Here is a 17,142-nt window from a genome sequence, read left to right on the forward strand (position 1 = left end):
GCGGATGACGCTGCCCGGTCGGCTCATAATGGTGCCCAGATTATACCCATACCGCTGTCAAGAAAAGATGCAGCCACAAATCTTCGCTCCCTCGAATGCGAGCTTACAAAGAATCTGTGGAACACCAGTGAATTCACGAACGCACGTCTCCACAAATTGGATCCACGTCTGCAACTCCGCCTACCACCGGGGTTGCCACGAGCGGAAGCAACACTTCCTTGCCGCCTGTGGATCGGCGTGGCATTCACGAACTTCTGTTCATTCCGCATTGGAATGGCCGACAGCCCTACTTGTGACACCTGCGGCCGCGAGGAGACGATTGAACACCTCCTTTGTGACTGTCCCCGTTACGCAGTGCAAAGAAAAGTGCTCGTGACCGCTCTCGCAAAACTCGACAATCGCCCCTTTACAGAGGAAAAAACTCTAGGACATTGATCCAGACGGGCTTCGGCACACAAGGCTTTAAGAGGAAGCTTTAGCTCGGGCCCAACTCCGACGCGGCCTATTCAAATACATGTAAAAACGCAAAAACGTTTTTCTGAGATAACCCCTGGACCGATTTTAATGAAATTTGTTGCATTTGAGAGAAAAAGTTAAATTCTAGTGACTGTTGGAAGTGGAATTTTGATTTAGGGCTTGAATTTTGTTAAAAGAATTTTCGAAAATTCAGACGTTTGAAAAAAATAGAAGCACGAAGTTTAGAAACTAATAGCTTTGCATCAAGAACAGATATCGCGATTCTGTAAACGGCATCCATTAGACCATTCAAAGCGGACAAATTTGCTATGTCAGTGTACATCTTACGTGAATTTGTTACGTTGTTTACGAGGGTTCTGTAAAAGTTGTAATTACACATTTCCAAATTTTTTGAGGTTCATGTGTAACATATCAATTTTGTCCGCTTTAGATGTTCTATCAGGTACAGTTCACAGAATTGCGATATCATTTTTTCTTGCTGAGTTACGGAGTTGTAAACTTGATAGTTTTGTTTTCTGAAAATTTGCGATTTTTGCCAAATTTTTCTAAAAAATTGACGACCTAAATCGAAAATTCGAAACCAACAGTCACTAGATTTTAAGTTATTCTTTTAAATGCAGCAAACCCCGTTAAATTTGGTGCAGTGGTTGCCTAGAAAAACGAATTCTCCTTCTACATGTATTTAGATAGGAGCACCCGAGCTAAAGCTTCCTCTTAAGGGCTTTGTTGAAGTTTTTAAGGACATGCGAATTGTGCGACCGCCTTTGAACGTTGTAGCGCGTAGTTTCACGTTACTGTGTGAATTTTCTTTTTTCCCCTTTTTTTCCTCTTCTTCTTCTTTCTCTTTCTATTCCCTTTACCCCTTTCCCCAGCACAGGGTAGCCAGCCGGTACTCACAGTGGCTAACCTGCCTGTCTTTCCTCTCCTTTGGCTCCTCCTCCTCTCCTTTTCAGTGCATATTAACTCGACAACTTTGTCATGGTCTCCGAAAACGTCCTCGCCCTCAAGCCATTCCGTGAGGGTGCACTTCTAGCTGTACGCGAAGTCGTTTAATGACTCTTCGCTCCGTTTGACATCATTTTAAAGACGCTGGCGGAAGGGTTCGGCGGACCATCGATACCTTCTTAGCAGCTCGCTTTTTAATTTGTCATAATCTGCCGCCTCTTCTTTTGAGAGTCGAGCAAGCACTTCCGCTGCTTCACAAGGGAGAACGGTTAGTAGCACCTGAGACCGTGGCTCACGTAACACTTTGCCTTCGCAGGTTCTTTCAAAATTAACCAAAAAGAAAGTGATGTCCCACCTTATGCCGGCTTCTTTCTCGCGTTCACGTTCATCCTGCTCTCGCTTTCTCTGGTCCTCTTCCTTCTTCGTTCGCGTTCCTTCTGGCCCTGAATATCCTCCCAAGCCTCCACGATCTCTTCGTCATCTCTGCCGCTTGCGTCTATCGCATCGATTACCTCCGCCCTCTTTGGCTCTTTTCCACAACCTACACCGAATTCCCCGCATATCGCGTTTAGGTCCCTGTTGCTCAACTGCCTCCAATCCATGGCTACCTCTCTTTGCCGACACGTTTCTCAAGTAAATGAGTGTTGATGCAAGGTATGTTTCAACAAGGCTTCTAACACCTTTGTTACCAGCAAGAACCACGTTAGGACTGGCAACTCTCAAGGCGAAAAGGCCGCGCACTCACCATACCGAAGAAGAAGCGCTGCGCAGACATTTTCACGGCTGCCATCCAATGTTGCGACTGGGGATTCGAAGACGTGAGATCATCTTTCCTCGTGGAGAGGTAAGTGAACGTGAGGATGGGTCCTATATTCCGGACGTTTGGCGAACACGTATATTTTTATTTTTGATTATGAATACTGTAAGCCTTGAAACGCTCATACAGGAGTGGACATACAAACGGTGCGGGCGTAGCGCTTTATTAAACAGGGTTTTGCACCAAACTGAAACCAAAAGGCAATCGTTACAATCGACGCGCCGTCTAAGCAGCAAGTATATACGAGACAACAAAAACAACCTATACAGTTCATTCATATTTAAAACAGCGCCAAAAAAACACGGACAAGGGAGGACACAGGACGAGCGCTGTCCTGTGTCCTCCCTGGCCAGTGTTCTTTTGGCGCTATTTTAAATATGAATGATCCGTACCAACTAGCTCGCACCCAAACCCTTCTGAACCAAAGCAGGGCGTACACCATGTAAAGTGTATGAAGCAGTTAATACAGCAAAAAAATGCACATTGGTTGTTCTGTGTAATGTACAAGAAGTACCAAGTGTAATGTATATTAACATGATATCCAATGGACAAACGTGCGCAAGAACCAAGCGCAGAAACGTACGAAAGAACGTAAGGACACAGGCGCGTGTGGAAAAAGTTGGGGCAGGGCAATACGTCATTGGCAATTTTTTTAAGGAACGCTTAGCCAAGACGACCACAACGGAGTCATTATTCCCATAATGGCTCGAGGTGCAATTCGAGTGCCGACGCGAATAAATGCACATATTGTGGGCAAACAATGTCACTTGGGAGGGAATTCCGCAGATCTATTGTTGAAGGAAAAATTGAGCATTTTAGTGTGCTGCAACGCGAAAAGAATGGCCTAATACATTTGTCAGGGTTAGTGCGACTGGAGTGACGTCCGAGCGGCACCAAGTAGTCCGACTTTGTTAAGTTTATCAGGTTATGGTGAAGAAGGTAAAGGAGCTTCAAACAGGCCAACCTCCTCCGACCAGCAAGTGTTGGTATGCCTGCTTGTGTGCGAAGCGCAGTTACGCTGTCGTACCTTGAACACTTTGTGTGTATGAATAGGAGCGCCCTGCTCTGGATCTTTCTTAATGCCAAGTTTAAATACTTTTGAGGCGGGTTCCATACTGTGCTGCCGTATTCTAATATCGACCTAACCACGGTTTTATAAGCAGTTTATTTCACCGAGGTGAGGGCTGTCGCTAGCTTTCTTCGTAAAAATCCGGGTTGTTTCAACGCGCGTGAGCAAACATTATTGATATGTACGTCCCATTCCAACGATCCTGTTATGTGACACCTAGATATTTCACTGAGTCTACTGCTTCCAACGAAGTATTAATTAGCTTACACGTGAAATTTAAGGGCTCTTTTTTACGTGTTGCAATCATACACATAGTTTTCTGTGTGTTAATTTGCATTCCCCATTTTTCGCACCAGGAAACGATGTTTTGTTGAGAGTTATTAAGCTTTGTCTGTTCATCGACTGTTTTAACAGGTGTGCATAAGACACAGTCGTCCGCGACATGCCTTATTATAACCCATGGTTTCATACATGTGTACAAGTCGTTAATATATACAAGAAACAGAGTTGGCTCCAAAACCGATCCCTGTGACACGCCAGAAAGAACATCAAAATAGCCTGATTCAGTATTTTTCACGCAAACAACCTGGGACCGGTTCGAGAGGTAAGCTTCGATCCGTGGAACATTATTGGGAATATTGCCAATTTATTTGAGTTTTTAGATTGGTAAACTGTGCAACCCGGTCGAATGCCTTCGAAAAATCGACAAAAATTGCGTCAGCTTGCGCTCTGGAGTCGATTGTTACAGCAAAGTTGTGCGTAATTTCTAAAGCTGGAGTTACAGTTGAAAGCCCTTGCGTGAAGACGTGTTGATGAAATATAATATGTTAATTTCTTCCAAATACGTTACGACAGCCTTATTTATTAATGTTCCACTAAATTGCAACCTGTGTTGGTTAGGGATATTGGGCTGTATGTGTCTAGAAGCTGCTTGTTCCCACCTTTGTGAATTGGGACGACCTTTGCGCACAACCAATCCGCGGGAAGCACTGCCGTTTCAAGTGATGCAATCAAAATTTCATTCAGGAAATTCAGGAAATCTAGGAAATTTCATTCAGGAAAGTGCTTGATAAATTATCAGGGCCAGGCGATTTCTTTAACGTCTATTTGCAGCAGCAAATTCCAAATGCCGTACTCTGTTATCAGGATTTCAGGCATTGCTGATTCGTGCTCCGATAAGGGCACATCAGAGACGTGGGCACGGGAGAAGACCGTCTGAAAATATGTTTTGAATGAGCTAGCGATAGTACGCGCATCCTCAACCACTATACCGGCAATGTCCAATTTGATTGGAGGACTTTCCGGTTTTCACAGATACCGCCAGAATTTCCGAGGCTGATTCGTCATGAATTCAAGTAAAGTATAAGAAAATATTTATCTCTCCCGCTGCTTGACCTCTCTATCAGTTCTCGTGAAAGCTGACTAACCATAGCGGAATTATGTTTTTTGTTGCGCAGCCTTTGCACCCTTCTTTTTAGGTGTATGATAGATCTTGTAATCCACGGCATCCTCCGCTTTATCTTTTGCAGCTTTGTAGGAATAAAATTACTTTCACAGTGCATAAAGCTACCTTTCAATTTTAACCATAGGTCACTGGCGTCCAACGTATTTCCGTCAAAATCAACTTCCATAATTGCTAAAAAATCAATTATGCTTTCAACATTTGCCCTTGTGTAATCCTTAACCAAAATTCTGGTGTCAGTACTAGGGTGCCCTGCACCCGTGCCAAGGTCGTCAACCGTCAATAAAATCTTTTTGTGGTCGGATATACCCGGTTCTATGCTAACTTCAGGGGTTAAAGATGCGGAAACAAAGAAAAGGTCGAGCACGTGTTGGTTCATGCACAATTGGAGCTAGCGAGAAAGTCTGCAGGATGTCAAAAACAAGGTCACAACTTCTGACTTCTTTATTCCCAATTAACAAGTTATCCCAATCATTTTTTTTTCATTCACAAAACTTTATTAGCGTCCTGAAGCCCGGTCTTTTCAGACCGAGGCGGGCCACGTCCACGTCGGCACCGCCAGGCCGAGCCTTATGGCGTCATCGTGGACCCTCTGGACAGCCCGTAGCTGATCTTGATATGAAGAGCTTGTTATGAACTTGTGCCAGTAAAGCCATTTTTCTTCGGGGTCGGCGAGAGTCGCGGGACAGCCCGCCAGCATGTGTCTGATGTCAATGATGCCATCGCACACGTTACATTCAGTCCTAACTTCTCTTTCTGGGTGAATTTTATTTATGAAATACGGAGTGGGGTACGTCCCGGTTTGCAGTAAACGTAGCGTCACTGCCTGAGCCCTGTTCAATTTTACGTGTGGCAGAGGGAATTGCCTACGCCCCAAGTAGTAATATTTAGTTATGTCGTTGTAAGTTAATAAGTGATCTTTATGTTCCCCGGAATGGTAGTGGGCGTCGGTTCGGTTCTGACCGGCACGGCAAGCAAGTCCTCGTGCCAGGTCGTTCGTCACCTCGTTGAGGTTGGGCCGAGTCGCGTCCACTTGTCCCATATGTGCAGGAAACCATCGCATTTCAGTTTTGATAATTTCGACCTTGTCGATAATTTTAGCCGCAGTCCCAGCTACATAGCCTTTGTCAAAGCTCTTAATTGCTGCTTTAGAATCGCTATAGATGAAAGACCATTTACGGTTCCTGATGGCTAGAGCAATCGCGGCTTGCTCCGCCACCGTGGAATCCTTAGTGAAGATGGTGATGGCGTCCCGTACCTCGCCCCGGCTGTCGACCACCACGGCGGTGTAGGCCTCTTTGCCTTTGACCCAGGCAGCGTCTACAAGGGCCGCCTGTTGTCCTAGCTGTTCAATTTCTTTCAACAAAGCTTTCGCTCTCGCTTTTCTCCTGCTAACATTGTGTTCCGGGTGCATATTTCTCGGGAGGGGGGTGCTTCTGATCGCGTCTCTAAGTTTCGCGCTCAATTCTACCTCGGATTCCTTCGGGTTCATTGATCTATTTGGGTCTGTCCCTATCGCTTTGAGTATAAGCCTGCCCGCTCGCGTTTTCGTCAGTCTTTCCTGCTGCGCCATCTGTTGCGCTTCCGCCATCTCTTCTATCGTATTGTGCACGCCTAGGTTCATGAGCTTCACGTTCGAGGTGCTGATGGGTATACCTAGGGTAGCCTTCACTAACTTTCTGATCAGAGTGTTTAGCTTGTTCAGCTCGGCCTGCGACCATTTAAATAGACCTGCCACGTAGGTGAAGTGACATAGAGCGAAGGCATGCACTAGCCTTAGAGCGCTGTCCTCACCCAGGCCTCTGTGTCTGTTGCTGATTCTCCTTAGTAATCTGATGACTTGGTCCGTCTTGTTGGAAATGTGCTGAATGGCATTCAGGTTGGTACCTCCCGCTGCTATGTGGAAGCCTAAAACTTTAATATTTTACACCTGCCTGATCGCGGATCCGTCGTGACAGCGTAACATAATCTTGGGTTCCTCCCCGGGGACGTAGCCCCTGGGTCTTCGACCCCTGCGTCGATGTTTTAGGACCAAAAGCTCCGACTTTGCCGCCGAACAGTTGAGTCCCATCTCGCCTAGCGTGCTTTCCACGGCGTGTATGCTCTCTTGCAGTCTGGTCTCCGTTTGGCCTACGTTACCGTTGGCGCTCCATATGGTTATATCATCGGCGTATATTGCAAAGTGTATACCTTCTATGCTCTCCAGTTTCCTCGCGACTCTGGTCTTTGCTAGATTAAATAGCATGGGCGAAAGTACGGCCCCTTGCGGGGTGCCCCTGTTTCCCAGGTTCATCACCTTTGATTTTAGTTCACCTAGCGTGAGGCTCGCTTGCCTACCGCCCAGAAACGCCTTGACTACACTGTATAGCCTCTCGCCCAACCCCAGCTCGGACAGGACCTCGAGGATGGCCTTGTGCTCTATGCGATCGAAAGCTTTTTAGACGTCTAGTCCCAGAATCGCTCTCGCGTGCACCGGGCTAATGTGTATGAGCTGGTGTTTGATCAGGAGCATGGCGTCCTGAGTCGATAGTCCGGGGCGGAAACCGATCATGTTATACGGGAGTATGTCATTTTGCTCGACGTATCTAGTGAGTCTGTTAAGAATAACGTGTTCCATAGCTTTACCTATGCACGATGTAAGCGATATTGGACGTAGGTTATCCAGATGGAGTGGTTTGCCCGGTTTTGGTATGAGGATGGTGTTAGCTATCTTCCATTCCTCCGGATAGTCTCTCTTTCTCCACAACTCGGTGAAATGATCCGTCAGGAAAGTGATCGACTCATCGTCTAGATTCATTAAGAGTTTATTGGTAATACCGTCGGGTCCGGCTGCCGATCTACTAGAGAGAACATGGAGGGCGGCCCGTACCTCACCCTCGGTGAAATCGCGGTCCATTTCCTCGCACGGTCCTCCCATGTACTCCACGCGTTCGTCGCTATCGCCCGGTTGTTCGAGCGGGAGATATTTGTCCGCGAGCTGTCTCATGACTACCTCCTGAGTCGTGCACTGGCTGACTTGATGTACCAGTTTTGTAATTGCTGTTCTCTTGTTTGACTTAGTGTCGCTATCGTTCAATAGATGTTTGAGGATGTTCCAGCTGCCTCCATGTTTGATTCTGCCGTCTGCCAAGTGGCAAACTTCGTCCCACTGCTGTTTCACGAGCGTTCTCGAATGCTCCTCGATCTGTCTGTTGAGCAACGCTATCTTTTTCCTGAGCTTTCGGTTCAGTCTTTGCGTTTTCCATCTTTGCAGAATGGATTGTTTGGCCTCGATCAGATGCGCGAGCCTACTGTCCATGCTCTCTATGTTTTCTTCTGTCTTAATTTCTTTAGTGGCCTCCCTGAGGTCCTCTTCGAGCTGGTTGATCCAGGTCTGGAAGGACTGTCTGCCCGCTTCTATCGGTTCCGATTCTAGTCTCTTCGCTCTAACTTTCCTAAAAAGGTCCCAGTCCGTGCACCGAAAGGTTCTAGTCTCTTGTTTCGGCATACCTATACCTATGTGTATGATATAGTGGTCGCTGCCTAGATCTGTGCCCGAGTTTTCCCAACTAGCTTGTTTCGAGTTGTTGACAAAAGTTAGGTCGGGCGTAGAGTCTCTGCACGTGGACGTGCCACAGCGGGTGGGGAAAGTCGGATCTGTGATCAGGCACAGTCCCAGGTCCGTGGCAAGGTTCCATAACCCCTCACCTTTCTTTGTATTCCAAGCGTATCCCCACGCTTGGTAGGGGGCATTAAAGTCCCCTCCGATGATGAGCGGAGAGCTCTTTGCGACTGCGAGTGCCTTGTTGAAAAGTGCCCTAAAGCTTTGTTTCTTGTAGGTGGGACTGCTATAAATGTTCAGGCAGAAGATACTCTGCGCCCTGCCCTTGTGCCTTTTGAGTACGACTTCTACTAGGATATACTCGATTTTACTCAGTCAGAGATGGATATCGTGTTCGATAAAGGGTAGCTTTTTCTCAACGAGGGTGGCCAATCCCCTTCCGGAATCTTTTTCTCTACATACCGATTTGTACCCGGTTAGCTTTACTTCGTCCGCTAAAGTTTCCTGCAGCATAATTACTTTTGGTTTGACCCCCGTCGATCTAATTAATTGGCGCAGCGATGCCTTTTTGTTGTGGAATCCGCGACAATTCCACTGCCACACACTAAAACTGTGGGCGCTATCCATGATTATTGAATGGGTTAATTTTGCTGTTACCCGCGATCGATCTCTTTGGAGCGCCCCCTGACGTTCCGGAGAGCGATTTTACGCTTTCTGATTCTGACGGCAAGAATTCGTCGTCGTCGCATTTCGTTTCGAGTTTCTTGAATCGCTGTTCGGCCGTTAACCTCCATTTCCATAGTTTATCCACTTTAAAGTTAGTCCTTTCCGTCGTTTCTCTAATTTCTTTGATTACCTCTTTCAGCTCGCTAAGGACTTCGAAAACCGAGTCAGTTTCGGGGCTTACTGCTCTTTTTTTCGGGGCGGGGGAGTTATCTCCCTCGCCTGGTTCGTTGCTTTGACCTACTGGTCTGGCTACTGCTACGCTGGCAGGGCTCGGCTGTGCCTTCTTTTTCAGTTCTGCTACCTGTTTGGTCAGCTCTGCATTAGCTTTACGCAAAGAGTTTACCTCCCTAATCAACTGTTCTATTCTGGCATCATTGCTTTCAGTCACCGCCGGCGTAGTGGCGCCACCAACGATTCTCACCGTACCTTTGACTTTATCCGCCCAGGCGGTCCCAACTGTCGGCTTGGCACCGGGTGTTCCATCTTCTAAAAGCGCCTGGGCTCCTCCCGACTTGGAGCGGCTTCTCTCCCTCGCGGCCGATCGCGACCGGGCGCGTTCCCTTTGCACCTGCGATCCTCCCGACTTGGAGCGGCTTCTCTCCCTCGTGGCCGATCGTGACCGGGCGCGTTCCCTTCGGCGAGCTCGTACCACATAGGGTGTTTGAAATCTCTGCTTGCACACCTTGTCTCCGGTGGGATGGTCTCCTCCACAGAACTTGCACTTGGGCGTGCAAACGTGGTCCGCTCGTGGGTTGGGGGCTCCACACCCTCTACACTGAACAGAGTCCGGCGTGGGGCACACGTCCGAGCGGTGTCCTACCCTACCACAAGTGAAGCACACATCAAATTGTTTCCTGTAGAGATAACATCTCAACAAGGTCGGCCCGTAGCGCACAAAGTTTGGCACTTTCAGACCATCGAAGAGGACGATGACTGAGCCTGACGTCTTTATGCGCTTGGCGGCCAAAGCGAGCGGGTTGCGCTCATGCACGATATTCCTTGTGATAGTAGACTGGGAGTCCCTGATGTCGACTTGTCTAATCACCCCTTTGCACGTGGCGTGCGGGGCCGTCTCGTACGCATTGACCTCGTACTCCGTTTCCACGATTTTGAAGGACTTCATTCTCACGTACCTTGCCGCATGGTCTGGTTCAGGCGTGCTCACCACCACGATATTTTGCGTGAAGTTGGGGCACACCATGTCTTCACTTGCTTGCTCTGCCGTTAGGCCTGAAGCCTCGATCACTGCAGTTCCAATAGCGGTGGTACTTACTTTGCTCAAATTTAGTCCCCCTCGTGGCCTGATTATAATTTTCCGATGCTCCTCGGGCAGTTGGGGCATCCTTGAGGCCTTTACTATATGGTACTTGATCGAGCCGGTGTTGGTGGCGGGTCCCTTGCTGCCGCCGGACGCTTGCGAGGTACTTGGCGTCGCGTTCGCCGCGTTGCTGCTCTTCTTTCCAGCACGGGATCGTCGTCCGGTAGCCACTTGCCAACCGAAATCTTCCTCGTTGTTGTCCTCTTCGTCTTCCATACGGGAGTCTGCCATGTCCCCCTGGCGCGTAGGCCGGCAAGGCCTAATGGGCCCTGCTCCTCGCTAGGGTTAGCTCCGCACGTAGCTGGGTGAACAGAGAAAGTCCAATAAAATTGTCAAAGATTGGTTCCCACCTCGAAACTTCATATCAGTCGAGTCTGGACAACTTCACGAATCTGATGATGTGCTTGAAATCGTCGTACCTCGAAAAATTAGCCAGCGGAACATCGAAAAAGACGGAGCCGATGTGAGAGACGTGTCTGCTCCGTGCTCTTCTTCTTCTTCTCTTTCATCCCAATCAATGCCCTAAAAGTTAACGTTTCCAGTTGGAATTCATTTGGTTCTGTGGTTGATGTGGTTATATAAGAAGTCGTACAGTTTTACAAGGTCGTCTGGTCGTCTGGAGCGCCTGGTCGTCTGTCATCATCATCATCAGCAGCAGGAGCCTGGTTATGCCCACTGCAGGGCAAAGGCCTCTCCCATACTTCTTCAACTACCCCGGTCATGTACTAATTGTGGCCATGTTGTTCCTGCAAACTTCCTTGCGTCATCCGCCCACCTAACTTTCTGCCGCCCCCTACTACACTTAACTTCCCTTGGAATCCAGTCCGGAACCCTTATTGACCATGGGTTATCTTCCCTCCTCATTACATGTCCTGCCCATGCCCATTTCATTTTCTCGATTTCAACTAAGATGTCACTAACTCGCGTTTGTTCCCTCACCCAATCTGCTCTTTTCTTATCCCTTAACGTTACACCTATCATTCTTCTTTCGATAGCTCGTTGTGTCGTCCTCAATTTAAGTAGAACCCTTTTCGTAAGCCTCCAGGTTTCTGCCCCATACGTGAGTACTGGTAAGACACAGCTGTTATAAACTTTTTTTCTTGAGGGATAATGGCAACCTGCTGGTCATGATCTGAGAATGCCTGCCAAACGCACCCCAGCCCTGAATCTTCTGATTATTTCCGTCTCATGATCCGGATCCGCCGTCACTACCTGCCCTAAGTAGATGTATTCCCTTACGACTTCCAGTGCCTCGCTGCCTATTGTAAATTGCTGTTCTCTTCCGAGACTGTTAAACATTGCTTTAGTTTTCTGCAGATTAATTTTCAGACCCACCCTTCTGTTTTGCCTCTCCAGGTCAGTGAGCATGCATTGCAATTGATCTCCTGAGTTACTAAGCAAGGCAATATCATGAGCGAATCTCAAGTTGCTAAGGTCTTCTCCATCAAATTTCTCCCCAATTCTTCCCCCTCCAAATCTCTGAACACCTCCTGTAAACACGCTGTGAATAGCATTCGAGAGATTGTATCTCCCTGTCTGACGCCTCTCTTTATTGGGATTTTGTTGCTTTCTTTATGGTGCACTACGGTGGCTGTGGATCCGCTATAGATATCTTTCAGTATTTTTACATACGGCTCGTCTACACCCTGATTCCGTAATGCCTCCATGACTGCTGAGATTTCGACTTAATCAAACACTTTCTCGTAATCAATGAAAGCTATATATAAGAGTTGGTTATATTCCGCACATTTCTCTATCACCTTATTGATAGTGTAAATGTAGTCTATTGTTGAGTAGCCTTTACGGAATCCTGCCACCTTTGGTTGACAGAAGTATAAGATGTTCCTGATTCTATTTGCGATTACCTTAGTAAGTACTTTGCAGGCAACAAACAGTAAGCTGCTCGGTCCATAATTTTTCAAGTCTTTGGCGTCCCCTTTCTTATGGATTAGGATTATATTAGCGTTCTTCCATCTTTCCGGCACGCTCGAGGTCATGAGGCATTGTGTACATAGGGTGGCCAGTATTTCTAGAATAATCTGCCCACCATCCTTCAACAAATCGCTGTTACCTGATCCTCCCCAGCTGTCCTCCCCCTTTGCATAGCTCCCAAGGCGTTCTTTACTTCACCGGCGTTACTTGTGGGAATTGAAATTCCTCTAGTCTATTCTCTCTCACATTATCGTCGTGGGGTGCTACTGGTACTGTGTGAATCTTTATAGAACTCCTCAGCCACTTGAACTATCTCATCCATATTAGTAACGATATTGCCGGCTTTGTCTCTTAACGCATGTATCTGAGTTTTGCCTATTCCTAGTTTCTTCTTCGCTACTTTTAGGATTCCTCCGTTCCTGAGGGCGTGTTCAATACTATCCATATTATAGTTCCTTATGTCCGCTGTCTTACGCTTGTTGATTAACTTCGAAAGTTCTGCTAGTTCTATTCTAGCTGTGGGGTTAGAGGCTTTCATACATTGGCGTTTCTTGATCACATCTTTCGTCTCTTGCGATACCTTACTAGTATCCTGTCTAACGGAATTACCACCGACTTTTATTGCACACTCCTTAAAGAAGCCCATAAGATTGTCATTCATTGCTTCAACACTAAGGTCCTCGTCCTGAGTTCAAGCCAAATACCTGTTCTGTAGCTTGATCCGGAATTCCTCTAGTTTCCCTCTTACCGCTAACTCATTGATTGGCTTCTGATGTACCAGTTTCTTCCGTTCACTCCTCAAGTCTAGGCTCATTCAAGTTCTCACCATCCTATAGTCAATGCAGCGCACCTTGCCGAGCACGTCGACATCTTGCCATCTCGCAAGATCTTGACATGATCCCAGGCTTAGCGCAGAGTATGAAGTCTATTTCATATCTAGTCTCGCCATTTGGTCTCCTCCACGTCCTCACGGCCTCTCAACGTCCTCCACGGTCCTCTTGCACGCGAGGCGGATACTCTACCGCCACCGCAGGAGTTGTACGTCTCATTTAACCTGCAGTGGTGCGTTCTTTGATCAGTCAAGGTGGACCAATCTGAGCTCGGTTAAACCACACACATGGCACTACACTGGAGAAACCTGGTATTTATGACCTGTATGTGTGGCCATACATAATAGAAAAAAAAATTTTTTAGGGGTCCCGTGCAGTGATAAACTAAAAGAAAATAAACATTAAATAACGGGGAAGAAAAAAAGAAGAAAAACAAAAAAATAGGAAGAGAAAAGGAGATTTGAACTCGTGACGCTTGGATGTTGCCTGGAGAGATGGCTCAGTCGGTTGGTCCGTCAGGCCCCAGATTACATTGAAGCACCATAGGTCCTGTCCAGAGCCTCGTACTTACGTGGAAAGAGGTGTATCTTCTCCGCGATGGCCAATTGGAACGCATATGCGTGCTAAAAATTCCCTAATAAATTTAGAGACTTGAGAAAGGGTTTCCTTAACAACCGATAACATGGCAATCAGCACTCGAATACGACAGGAGGAATTATTGAGACATGGAAAATTTCCTTGAGCTAAGTATAGTTTGCGAGAGGAATGCTTATAAGTATGGAAAATTTTAAAAGATAAGCGAATTATTAGAATTAGACACCGCCTATTAGTAACTCGACATCATTGACCTTTATTGTACACAATGCGCTGTTATGGTCAGCAATACCCGTTTCTCGGTGAAAAAAAACAAAACAAATGCCGCTTAGCAGCAATAACAATGCCTTCACCACAACCATGGAGGCGTATGAGAGAGGAACCACCTCAGAATTTTAGGTATCCGAGTTCAACCACGTCTCTGCAATTACGATGACATCTGGGCCGTACAACGGCAGCAGTTCCTCAAATTTTTCAAGTTTATATGTACAAGAAAATACGAAGTAATAGAGAAAAGAGGATGATCAAATGGCAGTCGGCCCTCACTCCCTCCGTCCATTGCTCCTTGCGTGCCGTGCGTGATCATTGTTCAGTCTGCTCCGCCAATCCGGAGTCACGCGACCGATGACATCAGGTCCCACCAATCCGGAGGTCGCTTGCCCTTTTCCACAAAAGGGGAACTTGGTCGGAAACGCCATCACATCACTAGGTACATTCAGGAAAACGAGGGGAGTGTAGGCTCACACCGAGCGTATTCTGACAGGTGACGGCCGTGTCATTGCACTAACCGCATCCGCGGCTTGGACCCGACAATTTGTACTGCTGACGGCCGTGTCACTGTACTGACCGCGTCTCCGGCTGCGCAACGCCAATTTGTGCGGCGGACAAGTGACGCCCGAATCATGGTAATTGCTCAAACCTCTTCTGAACGAGGTACTGCCGCGCTGGGAAAAAAATCACTCGTGTCGAGAACCATTTGGACGAGGCCGTCCGCCTGTTCCTCATTGTCGTGTGAGCCGTGACCGAAGGAAGGCGCGGAGCGAACGCCAGATATCAACAATACCTACACACCGCCCCCCCCCAAAGTGTGTCCCTGCTTCCTCTCAGTCACGCCGACGTTGCTGCAGTAACGAATGCTACGAGTGAACAACAATGTTCCTGGCCTCGTGGGAGCTTGGCCGCTACAATGTGAAGCTGTTCCGAACTTTTCGTTTCCAATTCAGCAATCATGCAACTCTTCGGTGTTGTTCAAAAATTTTTCAGGACCACCCCCACTTCGCCTGTCTGTCACGCAACGTCACGAAAGCCACGCTAGCTCCCAATCTGACATAATACGTGCACACTGTTTATGGATTATTTGTCCGAACAAAGGAGAAATCGATATTTCTGATTCGACGCCTTTTCGCCATTAACCATCTGGTCTTGGCCAAAGGTTTCAGGCTGCAACCAATTCACCTGTCTGTCTGTCGGTGTCACCAAACCGGGAAAACTCTTTGCGTCAAAATTACTTGTACGCGTTAAAGATGCAGTAATATGCTGAACAAAACTGGATTTTTTTTTTTTTTGATAGCCGGAGACTGCCCGTTCCAAAAGGAACAGAAGATGGATGCCGCCGATCGCTCAGGCACTGGCGACTCCCACCTGCCGGAGTGCATGGACTTATTTCTATATGGCACGAATTTTGCGTGGCCCTCTAACGTTATCGAGCCCCTTTGGTACGCCTACGACATCGCTCTGCCAACTCTTCCTAGCTGACGATCCGCTTTGTCGGCATTCATAACATTTCGTTTCAAGCCACTGCCATTTTCGACCAGCCACCTCAAGCTAAGTAAAGAAAAGCTAACCAAACGCTGACGCTGGCGCGTCCCTTTTCATACGGTTATGTTTTTTCAGTGCTTTGGCTCAGCCCCATCGAAGACCTGCTCCGCTTTAGCGTACTCCTCGCCTCTTGTCAGCCAATTAGACAGGAAAAACCGCTGAATGTAGGCAGTGTTACTCGCGTTGAAAGCAAACAAAAGTGACCTCGCTATTAACGAGGAGAGCAATTCATTCGGCTGTTTAGGCACCGCTGTGGATCCCCGTTCGACGCTTGCGTTCCATCGAGGAGAGTAGATTAGCCATCCAGGAGATTAGAATAAAAACATAATAGAATAGATTTACGATATAGGGCGACTTGTTAAAATGATTGGCCGACGCCACGCTCTGCTGCTTATCCATAACCATGCAGAGCCAGTGTAAAAATATTTAGAAACGAAAAGGTACAAACATTGGCTAAGAAAAGAAAACGAGCGGTAACCGCTCAGCGAGAAAAATGTGCCGCATAAACAAGACGTTTTAGTGACGACGGGGCGAATAAAAAGTTTCAAGAAATTCTGTCACGTTATTTGTCTTCTAGGTAGACGCATAACATGACAGCCGAGTTCATAAGTTATTCTATTGTGTTTTGCCTGTTTTTTGTATTCTTTAGTAAGGGCTTTTTGTCCAGGCGGTAGTGCAATGCCGGGACAACCCTGGGCCGATGCAATGCAACGAGCATCGAGCCATCCGTCGCATTTCACAAATATGTGACGGAGACTTCCCGCAACAGCCAAGGGCTGTCAACGGGAACGTATACAGGTCGCCTGGCGAAATATGCGACAAAGTGATCCCATCCGAAGCAGCCAGGGGCTGTTCGGCAGGTCAGCATAGCACAGGATCGCACCATTGCAAAGGCAATCAGCGTTCCCAGAGGAATCGAAGAAACGGCGATGTCTAGCTGCCCCTTATACAGGTCTTCAAAGGATAAATCTGATGGTCCCTGCCGCTTCTTCTTTCCTAAGGCAGGGAAAGAACGCTAACACGCGCGCTCGAGGAAGAAAAAAAGAAAACGGAGAGCGAACACATCCATTACTTTCACGAGCGCACCTCTCGCGAAACCGCACGTGGAAACAAGCACAGGTGTCACGAGATTGCTCGTCGATGACCCTGTCGGTTCGTATTGAAAGAAAGTATTGCTGTCCTCCGAATGAGGATGAAGACTAAACTATTTTTTTTAATGCGATTAGCATTCTTCGCTTATACTTCGCTTACATTTAGTCTGTGTACATCTAGCCTCTATCGGCGACCCACTGACAACAGTCGTCCACGGGCTTCGGTCAATAAGTATCTGCTCGTGTTCGCGAAGCCATTGTGGACGTCCCACCTTCATTGTCCTTTCAACTTCGTCATCCGACTTCATATGCTGTCGACCTCTTGCTATCGTCGCAGCACCAATGCCATGATTTACTCGTCTACACGATGTAATCACATGAACGTCATTATTCAAGAACGGCATCCAGTTGTCCTCTTGCCGCCTTCCTCGTTCCATTAACACCAATCCTTCTTCATCCTTCCATCATAATTTTGCTGTGTTTATTCAATCGTGATTATACTGCCGTAGTGCTGATCTCGTC

The 17,142-nt window shown here is 47.4% G+C and overlaps 1 protein-coding gene across 1 annotated transcript; it reads right to left on the minus strand.

Annotated features, from left to right (window-relative positions):
* Positions 1 to 7,267: 7,267 nt before the first annotated feature.
* LOC139052131 (uncharacterized) lies at positions 7,268 to 10,828 on the minus strand. Its single transcript, XM_070529228.1, has 2 exons — positions 10,775 to 10,828; positions 7,268 to 10,656 (listed from the first exon to the last, which is right to left on the minus strand). The coding sequence occupies exon 2, from the start codon at positions 10,584 to 10,586 to the stop codon at positions 8,931 to 8,933; it is 1,656 nt and encodes a 551-aa protein (XP_070385329.1). The 5' UTR covers positions 10,587 to 10,656; positions 10,775 to 10,828; the 3' UTR covers positions 7,268 to 8,930.
* Positions 10,829 to 17,142: the final 6,314 nt, after the last annotated feature.

Source organism: Dermacentor albipictus, unplaced genomic scaffold (genome assembly GCF_038994185.2).
Source record: "Dermacentor albipictus isolate Rhodes 1998 colony unplaced genomic scaffold, USDA_Dalb.pri_finalv2 scaffold_19, whole genome shotgun sequence".
In the NCBI taxonomy this organism is placed as follows: Eukaryota; Metazoa; Arthropoda; class Arachnida; order Ixodida; family Ixodidae; genus Dermacentor; species Dermacentor albipictus.

Coding starts and splice junctions, on each gene's coding strand:
- LOC139052131 (XM_070529228.1), bottom strand. CDS start 10,586: ATGGCAGACTCCCGTATGGAAGACGAAGAGGACAACAACGAGGAAGAT.